Raw genomic sequence first — 12,857 nt, forward strand, 5'->3', positions numbered from 1 at the left:
TGTCATACCAAACACACCCTTAGTCCCCTTTAAACTTGTCGCAATTTATATCTTAATAATGACCTACGTCGTGTATGCTACGACTTCTAAGCGATTAAATTTTTCTTTGAAAACATTAAATTTCAAAATGTTGGAAGAATAAAACTTTGGGATGTATTTTTTTTTATGGTGAATATGGATTTAAAAAAAATGATACATTCTCGTATTTTGATGTACTTCACATTTTATGATTTGTAGCCACTAATATCTATTAGTTTTATATAAAAAGCTTCAATTTTTTTTAATTTCTTAAACTTTATGCACAGTAAAAAAAACGTTATATAAAATGGGAGGGACAATCTTATAAATTGGCATTTCTTGGAGCTAAATTTAGTTTCTTACTAAATCTAGCCTCCTTGAAAAAAAGAAAAAAAAAAAGAGTTGCCTTTGCCTGCTTTTTAAAAAGCGAAAAGAGAGAGGAAATAGCAAAAGCAGGTAGCAGGTAAAAACTTGCCCGTTAACATTGACAAAATTTGAAAACTTATCAAAAATAAAACCAATCGGACGGCTGAGATTACTTTACATACAAATTATCCACCGTTGACCAGTCCCAAATATGTTTTTGAAACCTTAAAAACCCTATACTCCGCCCTCCCTTAACATTTGAATTTCCTAAGAGACCGTTTTTCTCATTATTTTCTTCAAACAACACCACATTCCCACCTCTCTTTCTCTCTCTGGACTAGACTTTCTCTCTCTAAATTTTTATCAGTGCATTTGCAGATCTTACAAGTCATCTCTGAATTTTTGTCCTTTTTGTATTTGGGATCTGCAAATGTGTTTTGTTTTTATTACTCCATTGGTTTTCTTGGATTTTTTGAAGCTGAGTTCGGTAAGTGACCTTTTTTACTATCTTTTTATTTTCCTTGAAAAATTTGATGGGTAATTGGTTTTCTTTAATTATCTTTTTTTGGGTTTGAGTGATTTGTTAATTAATGAGTTCTTGGGTATTTGGGTATCATAAAGTTTGAATCCTGATTTTGTGAAAAGTTGTATCTTTGAACCCTAATTTGATTTTTATTTTAAAAATTACACCTGAATTAATAAGGAAACCAATGAGTTTGATCAGATTCTTTTTGTTGGGTCATTTTAGTAATTTCTTATTCTTGATCTTTCTTGAGATTGCTGTTGATTTTGCTGATTTCGTTTAGCGTATTCTTTACCTATATTTGTGTGTTTTCTTACTGAACCCTCAATTTATGATTTGTGGCGTCGATGATAATGTAGCTTTTATAGATATGGCTTTCACTTTTTCAGTTTGAAGGAAGCTGACTATATTTATTAAGAGAGCTGCGGCTTTACTTTGTTTTAGTATTTGTGCATAGGTGATTTTTGAAATTTATTAATCAAGAGAAGAAAATTGAAAGGGGCTAAGAATTAAATCTCAATATTAATTTAGACCTCAAAGAAAGACAAAAAGAATTAATATTAATGAGTTGACAGCAAAGTTTTAAATTCAGTTCAACGTTTACAACCTAGCTTATTAAAACTTGTCATTTCACATTAAATTGTATGCTATATTCTCTTCTTTCTGATCATGACACCCAAAAGGATAAGTTGATTGTATAGCATTCATTGACCCCACATGGCTTAGAATACTTGAATGGTAAGAAGGGTGGACGTTTTCTATGCTTTCGTCGATTCAGTAGGAATTCATATGCTGGATTTTCTTTCCTTTGTTTGTCGAATTTCTTGCTTTTCAATTAAATAAACTTCATGTGAAATGGATTCTTTAGAACTATATACAATTAGGACATTGCACAAATTGAACAACATAAAGTTAAAAGCTAGTTTACTTCCAAAACTATAAGAATTAGCATGAAATATACTTAATTGCTGAAACTGGGACTTTTGGTTTGTTCATGAAAGAGCAGGTGTGGCATAATGATAAATGAGGCAGTCGAGGCCTCTTTGAATGGTTATTATTTCTTTAATAGTTATCTCATGCTTTTTAGCAATCACAATGTTGTTGTTTTTGCCCTAATATGAGCCATGCATTTTGTTATGCAGGTAGGAGATCCAACATCTTAGGGTGGCATATAATGAATTGGAGAAGACATTCTGGAGAGAATTATCAACCTTTGGGTGGCGGGTTATGCAGATTTGCCTTTGTGTCAAACAACTATGGAAAGTGATAGAATAAGCACTCCTTCAGATGGCACTAGCAGTAGTCTCCAAAGAGTTCGGCCTTTGCATGGGTAATTTTCAAAGCACTGGACCATTGCTTCTTTCATACCATATATTTTGAGTGCCATTATGTGATTTTGTGCACTTTCTTTATCGAACTGCTATGTTACACAAACCCTTCCGTCTTTTAGTGGATAGGGCATGACAAGGCTATTGAGATGAATTTTGAGACAGATTACTAACCTCAATAAATCTCACTTGAATAGCGTGTTGAATACTGAACTACCCTCTCATCTGGTGCTAATATTAACAGGAGAACTAGTGGTCCTACGAGACGTTCGACAAAGGGGCAGTGGACTACTGAAGAAGTAAGTGGGCACTTCCTCCATCGAAAAAAAGTCGAAATTTCTTTCATTCAAGCTATTCTTTATTTATTTCCTTTCATTTTGGTAAGCAATGGATAGTTACTTTTTTAAATGCATGTGCTTTTCCTTTTTGTTCTTTTTCCTTACTAAAATTTTCTTTTCCTCCGTTGGGAGATGGTGGTAATACGTTCCTAGGATGGAAACTGTCACAAGCACTATAACAATATGAATATGGTCAAAATGGTTGAACCTAATTAAAAGTTCTTGTCCATGCCTATGAGGCATAGGTCCCTAGTACAAACAAAAGAGGGGGGAGTTACAATAATCAAATTTTGATGAATCCTCATAGGGAAGAATATATACATAGAGATAGGATTCATATCACTGATCCCAACTCGTTTGCATTGTGACATAGTTGATTGAGCTGTCCATGCTTTTGGGTAGTAGAAAATTATGCTAAGAGGGCATTAGTGATGACTGCTAGCTGCTACATATTTTAAAACTTTAAATAGGTTTATGGTATTTCTTTAATATTCATAAAAGAAACTGAATTTGTACGGTAACTCTTTCAGGTAACTGTTTCCACATAAAGCCCAGGAATATCTGTTTTTGATAAGTAACATAACTTCGAGCCCTTTTGGCTTAGCTTATTTGGAGTAGCTGATAAGCATTAGGTACTGAAAAACACTTTTAAGTGCTGAAGCTGATTTAAAAAATAAGCAGTTATGTGTTTGGATAAAAGTGCTGAAATTAATAATATGTAGCTGAAGAACTGAATATACGAAGAGTTTTGTTTTAAAAAGAAGTATTTTAGGGATAGAATAGTAAATATTTTGGTCAAACTTAAAGTGCTTATAAGCTGAAATTTGATAAGCTGGGGGAGACCAACTTATTGCTTTTGGCTTATAAGCACTTTTAATTTTACCAAACGCGTAGATAAGCCAAAAAGTACTTATAAGCCGGTTTGACCAGCTTATAAGCTTAGCCAAACACCCTCTTCATCGATATAGCAATAAGAAAATGCTAACCAAACACCCTCTTCATCGATATAGCAATAAGAAAATGCTGATTTGTACAGCGTGTGATACAAAAAAGGAGAGTGTATTGTACAGTTTCTGTATAGTTACTATAGCATGTAGGAACTCAAAAGGATTATCTACGTTGTGTACATCTTTCAGTTTGTCCTTAAAAATAGTACGTATAGACATACAACCTTCTCTTGTTCTTTCATTCCAAATATCACAAAGCATGCTGGCAGGCACAGTGAAACATATGGGCCTGACTGTTTTTGTCCATTTTCCTACCTAGCAGCGGCAGATAGCCTCCTTAACTTGTATAAATATAGCCCAAAAATATCTGGTTCCCCCTTTTCTTCGAAGGGTCTATTGCTAATTTCTCATGATCTATACATTCAACGGTACTCAATTTGAATCTACATGATAGCAAGGATTTAATTTGATTGAGAATTCACTATGTAGAAAGAACGCTTGAAGTGTCCTATGTGGTAGATGCCTATTGATTGGACATCTTAGTTGAAGTTTTATATGCATTAGTTCTTGACTTCTAAGGCTCCTTCTGAAATCCCTAGGTTTCGATTTTCGTTTTCTACATACATGTGGTGTAGTATGACCAATTTCAGTATAGATTTCAACCTTTTGTTTTATATATCTTAACAACACAAATCCTTTTCTCTTTCAGGACGAGATCCTACGCAAAGCTGTCCAACGTTTTAAGGGCAAAAACTGGAAAAAAATAGGTAAAGTTGCATCATCAAGTTATTTAACAACATAATGTGCCTGACATTCATGGCCTCATGGGGCACGCTGCTGATCTTTCTAGTTTCACCTTTAACATAAGATGCTTATGGCAAACGCCATCTCTCGTCCACTTTAACAAGACTGCCTCTGCAGGTGGATTAATGAAAATATGGAATTTCTTAGTGGATTACTTGAGTTATACAGTCAGAAAGTTGATGTGTTGTTTTTACAATAGCGTGAGTTTTTCTGAATGAGTGGTGACTTTATGGCCGCAGGAAATAAAAGTTGTTTATCAGCTTCGGTAAACTGCCAGTTTCTCTTAGGTTTTGGTCATACGAGCAGAACTGTTTCTCTAAGTAGCTTACATTCAAGCCCTTTCAATGATGTCTGCAGTCTGCACCAGTGCTCCTCCTTGTTTTGACCTGCTATAATGTGCGAAACCATAATTTCAGGATGAAAGACCTTATTTACATTTATGCCTAGTGTCAACATATACTTTGTGTTAAAAAGAAAAAAGTCAAACGTAGTTCACGAAATAAAGGTCCAAACTAGGGCTGCTGTTCGATGTGTAAGACACAATTAGTGGACATTTCAAGATGGACTAAGTAAATTAACGTACAAGTCTCTGAGAAATGCTGGCCAAAAACATCCTCTTGGTTCACTTTGGTTCCTTCTCATTTTGGTCAGACCTGCAGAAATCAACATTTACTTTGAGTTGAAAGAGTTGGAAGTTGATCATAGCTCAAGAATAAGACCTTGAGGTCATCTTTGGGAGGCTGTTTTCTTTTCAGGAATAGGATATGGTGTGTTTATATTTGTGGGTTCTTTTGGATTCATCGCAGGAATCTACACAAGGAAGCTTTTAAAGAGAAAACTTTTCATATTCCAAGAGTGAAATAGAGTGTTTGCTTTTAACTTGTTTTACGGTTATTTTACTTCTCTATCCCACAGCATAAAATAAAAAAAACATCTCTCTTCTCTTTGGTCCTGGGTCAGTACAAAACAAATGCCCCTCCTTTCAGCCTTTTCTTCGATGAAGTTTCTCCGCAACGCCAGTTTTCTCATAACAGGTTTTAAAGCAACAGTTAACTCGTTGCTTCCAGATTGTTCTCCATTTGACATTAAGTACACATTCTTTATGCGCATCTTAATAGTAGTACTTAGTTGAAGTAAACCTTGTCGGTTTGGAGCAACTCTAACCTGATAGCTCAGAGATTCGCTGCCATTGTCTTCTGCATCAAATGTTCAATTGGTCATTTTTCCCTACTTGTTCTACTCATATTTTCTACCATAGTATCCATATTTGATAAGAGGAAGCAGCTGGTAGTCACATATCTCCTGGCTCAATTAATGAATAAATTGATTGAACTGAGTTAGAGATGTTCTAGTTAAATGAGTTGGTCTTCCCAATTTGTCGAATAAAAAAACCTTTCTCACTATCATTTTCTGTAGAAATGTTTTGCTGGATTCATTTGTTGAGGCATTGGATCGGAGTCTCTCCTTGTTATAACTTATAACATATGCTATGTTTGAATCGGTTAACTTACAAGTTACAACTGCATTTGAAGTTTTATGACACACCCAGTCGTTATAGCAGAGACTATTTGACATAAAATCAGCTTATTGCTACTTCAGCATTAAGGACATGAAGATGATGTACTGATCTGAGAAATTTACTCCATGCAGCGGAATGTTTTAAAGACCGGACTGATGTACAATGCTTGCACCGGTGGCAGAAAGTTCTTAATCCTGAACTTGTCAAAGGTCCATGGTCTAAAGAGGTAAGTTCATATGCTTGCATAATATGTGATTATTCTGGAACACTCGGCATCCATGTCCTTTATATTGCTTTTAACTATTTTACTTTTTGACTTACTTGCAGGAGGATGAAGTAATAGTTGAATTAGTTAAGAAATATGGCCCCAAAAAGTGGTCCACCATCGCTCAACATTTGCCGGGACGTATTGGAAAACAATGTCGAGAAAGGTAAGCAAGTAGTTGATTCTTTTGTTTCCTAAATGGTATATGTATTGCTCTTCTTTTTTCACTTTGTTTAGTGTCAATTTTCTCCAAATTTCTGCTGTGACTACGAGAGTTTGTGTGAGGCAGCTTGTGGGATTTCAACTTCCTAATTCTTCCTAACTTGTTTAATTCAGTTTAAATGAGAAATTTACACTCCTAGCAACCCTCTTAACCTCATAAGATGCCCCCGTATGCAGCCAGCTCACAATGAACATTTTTTTAACCAACTTGATTGCTGTTTTCCCATCCTAACCATTTTCACTAACTGCTAGATGCTATTCCTCAACTTATACTTTGACAAGTCTCCATAAATTATAGATATGTATGTCAATGGCATGATAAGAGGCATCTTGTTCTTTCCGTAGAAGAATATTTGTTTTTTCATGGAAATATGCCCTTGGCACTACATATGTCCTTAGATCTCATAGGAGTTTTCTGGTGTCATTTGCCTTCCATTTTCTTTTAGCATAATTGAAATTGCAGGTGACTGTTTGTAGCAGAGCGTTGTCCTTGTTTGTAACAGTAGCTTTAGTACATGACTAGGTGTCACTTGTGTATTTTCGTATTCTTTGACTTCTGTTATTATTTGTTGTTGCTTTTGTTTCGGTTTTCTGATTGAAGTACCTAGTGTTAGTTTTGTATTTTCGCTTCGGTTTTCTGATTGGTGTGCTTGTTGTTGCCCTTCCTTTTACCTTTCCTAAGCTGAGGGTCTACCGGAAATAGCCTCTCTGCCTTCTTGAAGGTAGGGATAAGGTCTGTGTACGCACTACCCTTTCCAGACCCCATTTGTGGGATTACACTGGGTTTGTTGTTGTTGTTGTTGTTTCTCAAGAATATGAAGCTCTAAATTTTTTTTTCTCTTATATTAGTGAATTTGCTATAATAACTATTAAGAGTGATCTTTCCAGGTGGCACAATCATCTGAATCCTGGAATAAACAAGGAAGCTTGGACGCAGGAGGAGGAGTTGACTCTGATTCGCGCCCACCAAATTTACGGGAATAAATGGGCAGAGTTAACAAAGTATTTGCCTGGAAGGTACTTTCAAGCTGTTGGCCACTCTCTTTATAGAACAAGAGATTGTTTTGGTTCCATTTTCTTTTTAAGTTGTCATCACTGAGCATTCCTACACTATTCTATGTGACATGTAAAGACTTTGCTACAATTTTCAGGACAGATAATGCAATAAAAAATCACTGGAATAGTTCTGTCAAAAAGAAATTGGACTCGTATTTGGCATCCGGTTTACTTGCACAGTTCCCTTCTCTGCCTAATGTCAACCGTCAGAACCAATCAATCCCTTCTTCGACGAAGTTGCAACAGAGTAGTGAAGATGACAGTGTTCGTAAAGAAGGAATCGAAATGGAGGAAGCTTCAGAATGCAGTCAAGGGTCAAATCTTGCAGGCTGTTCCCAGTCTACAAGTGACATGGGCAATACATTTGTACATACAAGAGAGGAGGGCAAGTTGCTGGAGGATTCAAATTATAGGAAGGACCCAAGCTCCAGTTCAGCACCATGCTCTGAATACTATACCCCAGCCTTTGAAGATATTACCTTTTCAATGGCAGAAGTGCCTAGTGAACTTGACGAATCCAAGCTCCTGGAGCATAACTTCTCACATGACTGGGCAGCATCCATGGGAAAAGAATGGCAGTTTAATCCAGATGACATACCTAATATTTCTCCGCTGGAGTTGATGCAGGATTCTTCAGGGCTCTTCATGCAGTGTTTAACTGGTAATGGGAATCACGAAATGGTTACCTTTCCACAGCAAAATGCAGTGAAGTATGAAATGACTAATGTCGGAAGCATGGTTGTGGGTTTAGATAAGCCCAATGAGATGTTTACCTCTGTGGAGGGTTGCGGGATGGTATACCCTGAGGCAGGAATTCCACAATACATTCCCTCTGAAACTGGTATGAACGGTGCTGATGAAACTGCAGATTCTTTGATTTGCCAATCGTCGAACTATCAGATCTCTGAAGGTGGAAATATGTCTATAGAGAATTGCTGCAACCCTCTGTGTTCACATGTTATGGGAACTTCATCCGGTCAACCATTTTCTATTCCTTCACAGTTTTCTTCAGAGCAAAGCTCACTCATGTTTGGTACTGCCGCAAATCACTTTCATAATCCATCGCAGGGAAACCCAGCACAGGAGTCCCACACAAGTAACTCTGATGGTTTTCTATATCCCTTTGAATCTGGTACTCCTTGTGACAACATAATGGACGATCCTCTCCTGGAAGAGCAACTGGATCAAACTAAAGATTCTCTACAGCTAGTTTCTGTCAATGATTTTCGCTCAACTCCTTCAAATACTATTCAAACATGTCCATTGGTGAACGAAAATTCGAGCGTACCAGAAGAGCAGAAGGATGGAGGAGCCTTATACTATGAGCCTCCTCGTTTTCCGAGCTTGGACATTCCATTTTTCAGTTGTGATCTTATACAATCTGGTGCAGATGCACAGCAAGAGTATAGCCCTCTTGGCATCCGCCAGTTGATGATGACTTCTGTGAACTGTCTTACTCCATTTAGGCTGTGGGATTCACCATCTAGAGATGGAAGTCCAGATGCTGTCCTGAGAAGTGCTGCCAAAACTTTCACCAGCACACCTTCCATATTAAAGAAGCGACACCGTGATTTGGTGTCACCTTTGTCAGAAAAGAGATGTGAAAAGAAGCTTGGAAGTGATCTCCGTCAAGAATCATTCTCTGATCTGTCTAAGGATTTTTCTCGACTAGATGTTATGTTTGACGAGGCTGCAAATGAAAAAGCAACAAAGTCTTCTCTAACTATGGATCAGACGTTGGAACTTCAAGCTTCATCTGAAGATAAAGAAAACATAAATCCAACTGAAGATGGAAGTAAGGAGGAGGACAAGGTACGCAATGGACTTTCCAGCGAGAGACAGTTAGATGGAGGTGAAGTTCACTATAAAGAGAAAGTAACAAGGAAGGGCACAAAGGGTGGAGCCAATAGTGCAATTGGAAAGGTGAGTTGAGTCATATTTTTTTCCTTTGGCACCACTTTGTGTTTTCTGAGAATGGTGGTGGTGTCAGTATTTAGCATTACCAATCGATTTTAAATATCCGAAAATAATTTAATGAAAAATTTATACAACCAAAAAACTGGAGCTCTATGTTGAGAAATTCCTTCCTTTCTGTTCAAGCATCCTGACTGTCTCCGTTTCCTTTGTTTCCATTATTCTTAACGTGCTGGTGCTTTAGTCTTATAGTCTTGTTGCAAGATACTGTAACATCTTGTTTATAGTCAATCTAGTCTTATAGTCTTGTTGCAAGATACTGTAACATCTTGTTTATAGTCAATCTAATTTTCGGTTGATGCTTAAATTCATCGACAGTTTTAATATGGTTATGACAACCGTATGTTTATTCGGATGTGTTCGTAAGACCCGATCAAATTGTTAGACAGAGAATCCTTTAATTGGATATAACTTTTATGCTCTGCTTGTTTCAGATAAAACAACCTTCTGGAGTTCTGGTTGAACTGAACGCAAGTGACCTGTTCTTCTCTCCTGATCGTTTTGGAGCCAAGTCTGGTAGAGCTACAAATCTCTGCAGTAAAGCTCTAGGAAATCAGTATGCTAGACGACTCGAAGCTGCATCAAATCAAGGTTCTGTTTCATCTTCATTTGAGACTTCATGTTTTTCTGTTATTTGCTCTCCTCGTATACGTGGAAAGAAAGACGGAAGTAGTTTTGTCATCACTACATCAATGCAATCTGCTCCAGCACCAACAGCCTTGGACAACTCAGCTGAAACTTCAGGAAATGGAGTTGGCGCTGAGACTGTAAGCATGTAAGACCGTTGAAGCATTTTACCCTATGCTTTCTCCTTTGTTTTCTCTTCATCCTTTCCACGTTGCATTTCTGGGCCTACAAATTTAATTGCCATTGACCCTATTCATATCAGATCTGGAGAAACGCCTTATAAAAGGAGTATTGAATCTCCTTCAGCTTGGAAATCTCCATGGTTCATCAACTCTTTTCTGTCAAGCCCAAGACTTGATAATGAACTTAATTTTGAGGTAAACAGGATTTAGTAAATTACATTATATGTTCTATTGTGTGACTAATATCTTTACGTTTGCTCTTTTAGTATGTTGAAATTCCATGCTCACACTTAAGTACTTTGAAACTTTTGTAGGATCTTGCGCTGTTTATGAGCCCAGGTGACAGAAGCTATGATGCTATTGGATTAATGAAGCAATTGAGTGAGCAGACTGCAGGGGCATTTGCAGATGCCCAGGAGGTCTTGGGAGGTGAAACTCCAGAGTCGATCCTACGGGGGAGGAACTCCAAAAACCAGAAAGCAGATGAAAATCATTCTCTTTTGTCAGCAAATGTTATGGTATGTCCAATCCCATTGTTGTGCCCAGCAACGACAAACTTTTAATATCCTATTCTAATTCATTATGTGTTTTCAGATATAGTAATTATGCAGTTTTTGAGAATTTTAACATCTCTTTCCTCATCGATTTTTATTTTAAAAAAACTCCACAAAAATGAAATTGAAGGAAAATACTGTTATTCGAGTAGAAATAATAATATACCCCCTTTTTTCCACTTTACATGACACTATTTCCTTTTTCATTGTACCAAAAGGATGACACCTTTCTATATTTGAAAATAATTTGACTTTAAAATGTCATGGCAAGTTTAAGACTACAAGAAATGAGTAGTAAGTTTATATTTTGGACATATGAAGTTCTATTGGTATGATTATGGATGGAAATAGTTATTTTAGAATTGAAAAAGGGTCAAAATTGCCTCTAACCTATTTAAAATGGTTCACAAATGCCCTCCGTTAATCTTTTGGTCTAAAAATACCCTTAACATTTTTTTTGGGCTCAAATATACCCCTGAAGCTAACAGATATAGTCCACCCATTATTAGTAAATTCAATCCAGTTGACGATTACCTGTTAAATTCAACTTAAATTCATAACCCATTTCCTCTTCCTGTTTTGCAACTCCATTTTGTCTTCTTCAGCCAAGTGAGCTTCCTTTTCTTCATAAATATCCATGAATTCTAAGTTTCTGGTACATGCATTTTTTTTCCCATCCCAGTGTTTGGTTATATTCAAAATGATACCGATCCATGAATTCTAAGTTTCTGGTACATGCATTTTTTTTCCCAGCCCAGTGTTTGGTTATATTCAAAATGATACCATTCTATCGAAATTTGGTCAATTCTACATTGTCTAATTAGCAGATTCATTAATTAAGATGTTGACTTTAAAAAATAGAAAGAAAGAAAGACTTACAAATTGATGGAGTTAGCAAATTACATTCTTTATCATCTATGATGACTTAATGGTTTTTGAAAGTCAACTCCGAAGTACCTATAAAAGATAGTCAAAATAGGGAGCTATTCATGAATACAGTGATGACTTTGAGCATGCTATTCATGAATTCATCACAGGTAGGGAGTCTTCCGTGAATGCTAAGCACCAAAACTAGCCCAAAAATACTGGAATTCCGCTTGGCAAAGGTAAAACATAATTATCGGACAAAAGAAACAAAATTTTAGTACAAATGAATAAAGTTTTATGCAAAAATGATAAGAGATTATGACAAAATAAAATTGGAGTAAGGAAATTTACGAAGAAGAAAAACATGGAGTTGCAGAATACGAAGAGATTAAGGGAGTTGTGGGTTTAATTTCTTGAGCCGTTAGTTATAACAGAATTCCTTCAGTTTTAGGGGTATATTTGAACTCAAAAATACGTTAAGGGTATTTTTAGACCAAAAGGTTAATGAAGGGTATTTGTGAGCCATTTACAATAGGTTAGGGACATTTTTGGCTGTTTTCCGAATTGAAAATGAGGCATTTGGATTACAGTAACAGCTTTCTTGTAAATTCCTAGTAACATATTTGAACTCAAAGAAAACGTTAAGGGTATTTTTAGACCAAAAGGTTAATGAAGGGTATCTGTGAGCCATTTACAATAGGTTAGGGACATTTTTGGCCGTTTTCCGAAATGAAAATGAGGCATTTGGATTACAGTAACAGCTTTCTTGTAAATTCCTGGTCATGTTCAAAGTTTCTCAGCCTAAGTGGGCCTGAAGGATGAAAAATTAGGAAGCTGCTCATCTGTAAATTCCTAGTCAAGATAACTGAAATTTTTAACTTTCCTATTGTCTGTTCATTTGCAGAGTGAGAGGCGTACTCTTGATTTCAGTGAATGTGGATCCCCTGGAAAGGGAAAGGAAACTGAAATTTTTTGCACCAGCAACAACAGTTTTGCAAGTCCTTCCTCCTACCTATTGAAAGGCTGCAGGTAGCAGCAAGTTTCAGGGTAGAACTTCTCGCTGTAATATATATAAATATCGGTATACCTGTGGTTATTTTTTTATTTTTTGGCCTTATATACAAATACTTGTCCAATTGTTTGTCAAAAGATATGGATTAGACATTATTATTTCATTTAACATTATTTTGCTTTAATTCCATTTGCTAAATAAGGAAACCAATTTGTACAAGCCTTTTCTTGAAGCTTCATTTTGCAAGAGGCATGA

At 36.3% G+C, this 12,857-nt stretch overlaps 1 protein-coding gene across 1 annotated transcript; it reads left to right on the forward strand.

Moving 5' to 3' along the window:
- The first annotated feature begins 646 nt into the window (after nt 1-646).
- LOC107825706 (transcription factor MYB3R-1-like) lies at nt 647-12,821 on the forward strand. Its single transcript, XM_016652594.2, has 12 exons — nt 647-871; nt 2,050-2,237; nt 2,480-2,534; nt 4,230-4,287; nt 5,975-6,069; nt 6,171-6,274; nt 7,219-7,347; nt 7,482-9,309; nt 9,795-10,135; nt 10,250-10,364; nt 10,484-10,687; nt 12,495-12,821. The coding sequence occupies exons 2-12, from the start codon at nt 2,164-2,166 to the stop codon at nt 12,621-12,623; spliced, it is 3,132 nt and encodes a 1,043-aa protein (XP_016508080.2). The 5' UTR covers nt 647-871; nt 2,050-2,163; the 3' UTR covers nt 12,624-12,821.
- The last annotated feature ends 36 nt before the right edge of the window (nt 12,822-12,857 follow it).

This window comes from Nicotiana tabacum, chromosome 1, assembly GCF_000715075.1.
Source record: "Nicotiana tabacum cultivar K326 chromosome 1, ASM71507v2, whole genome shotgun sequence".
Lineage (NCBI taxonomy): Eukaryota > Viridiplantae > Streptophyta > Magnoliopsida > Solanales > Solanaceae > Nicotiana > Nicotiana tabacum.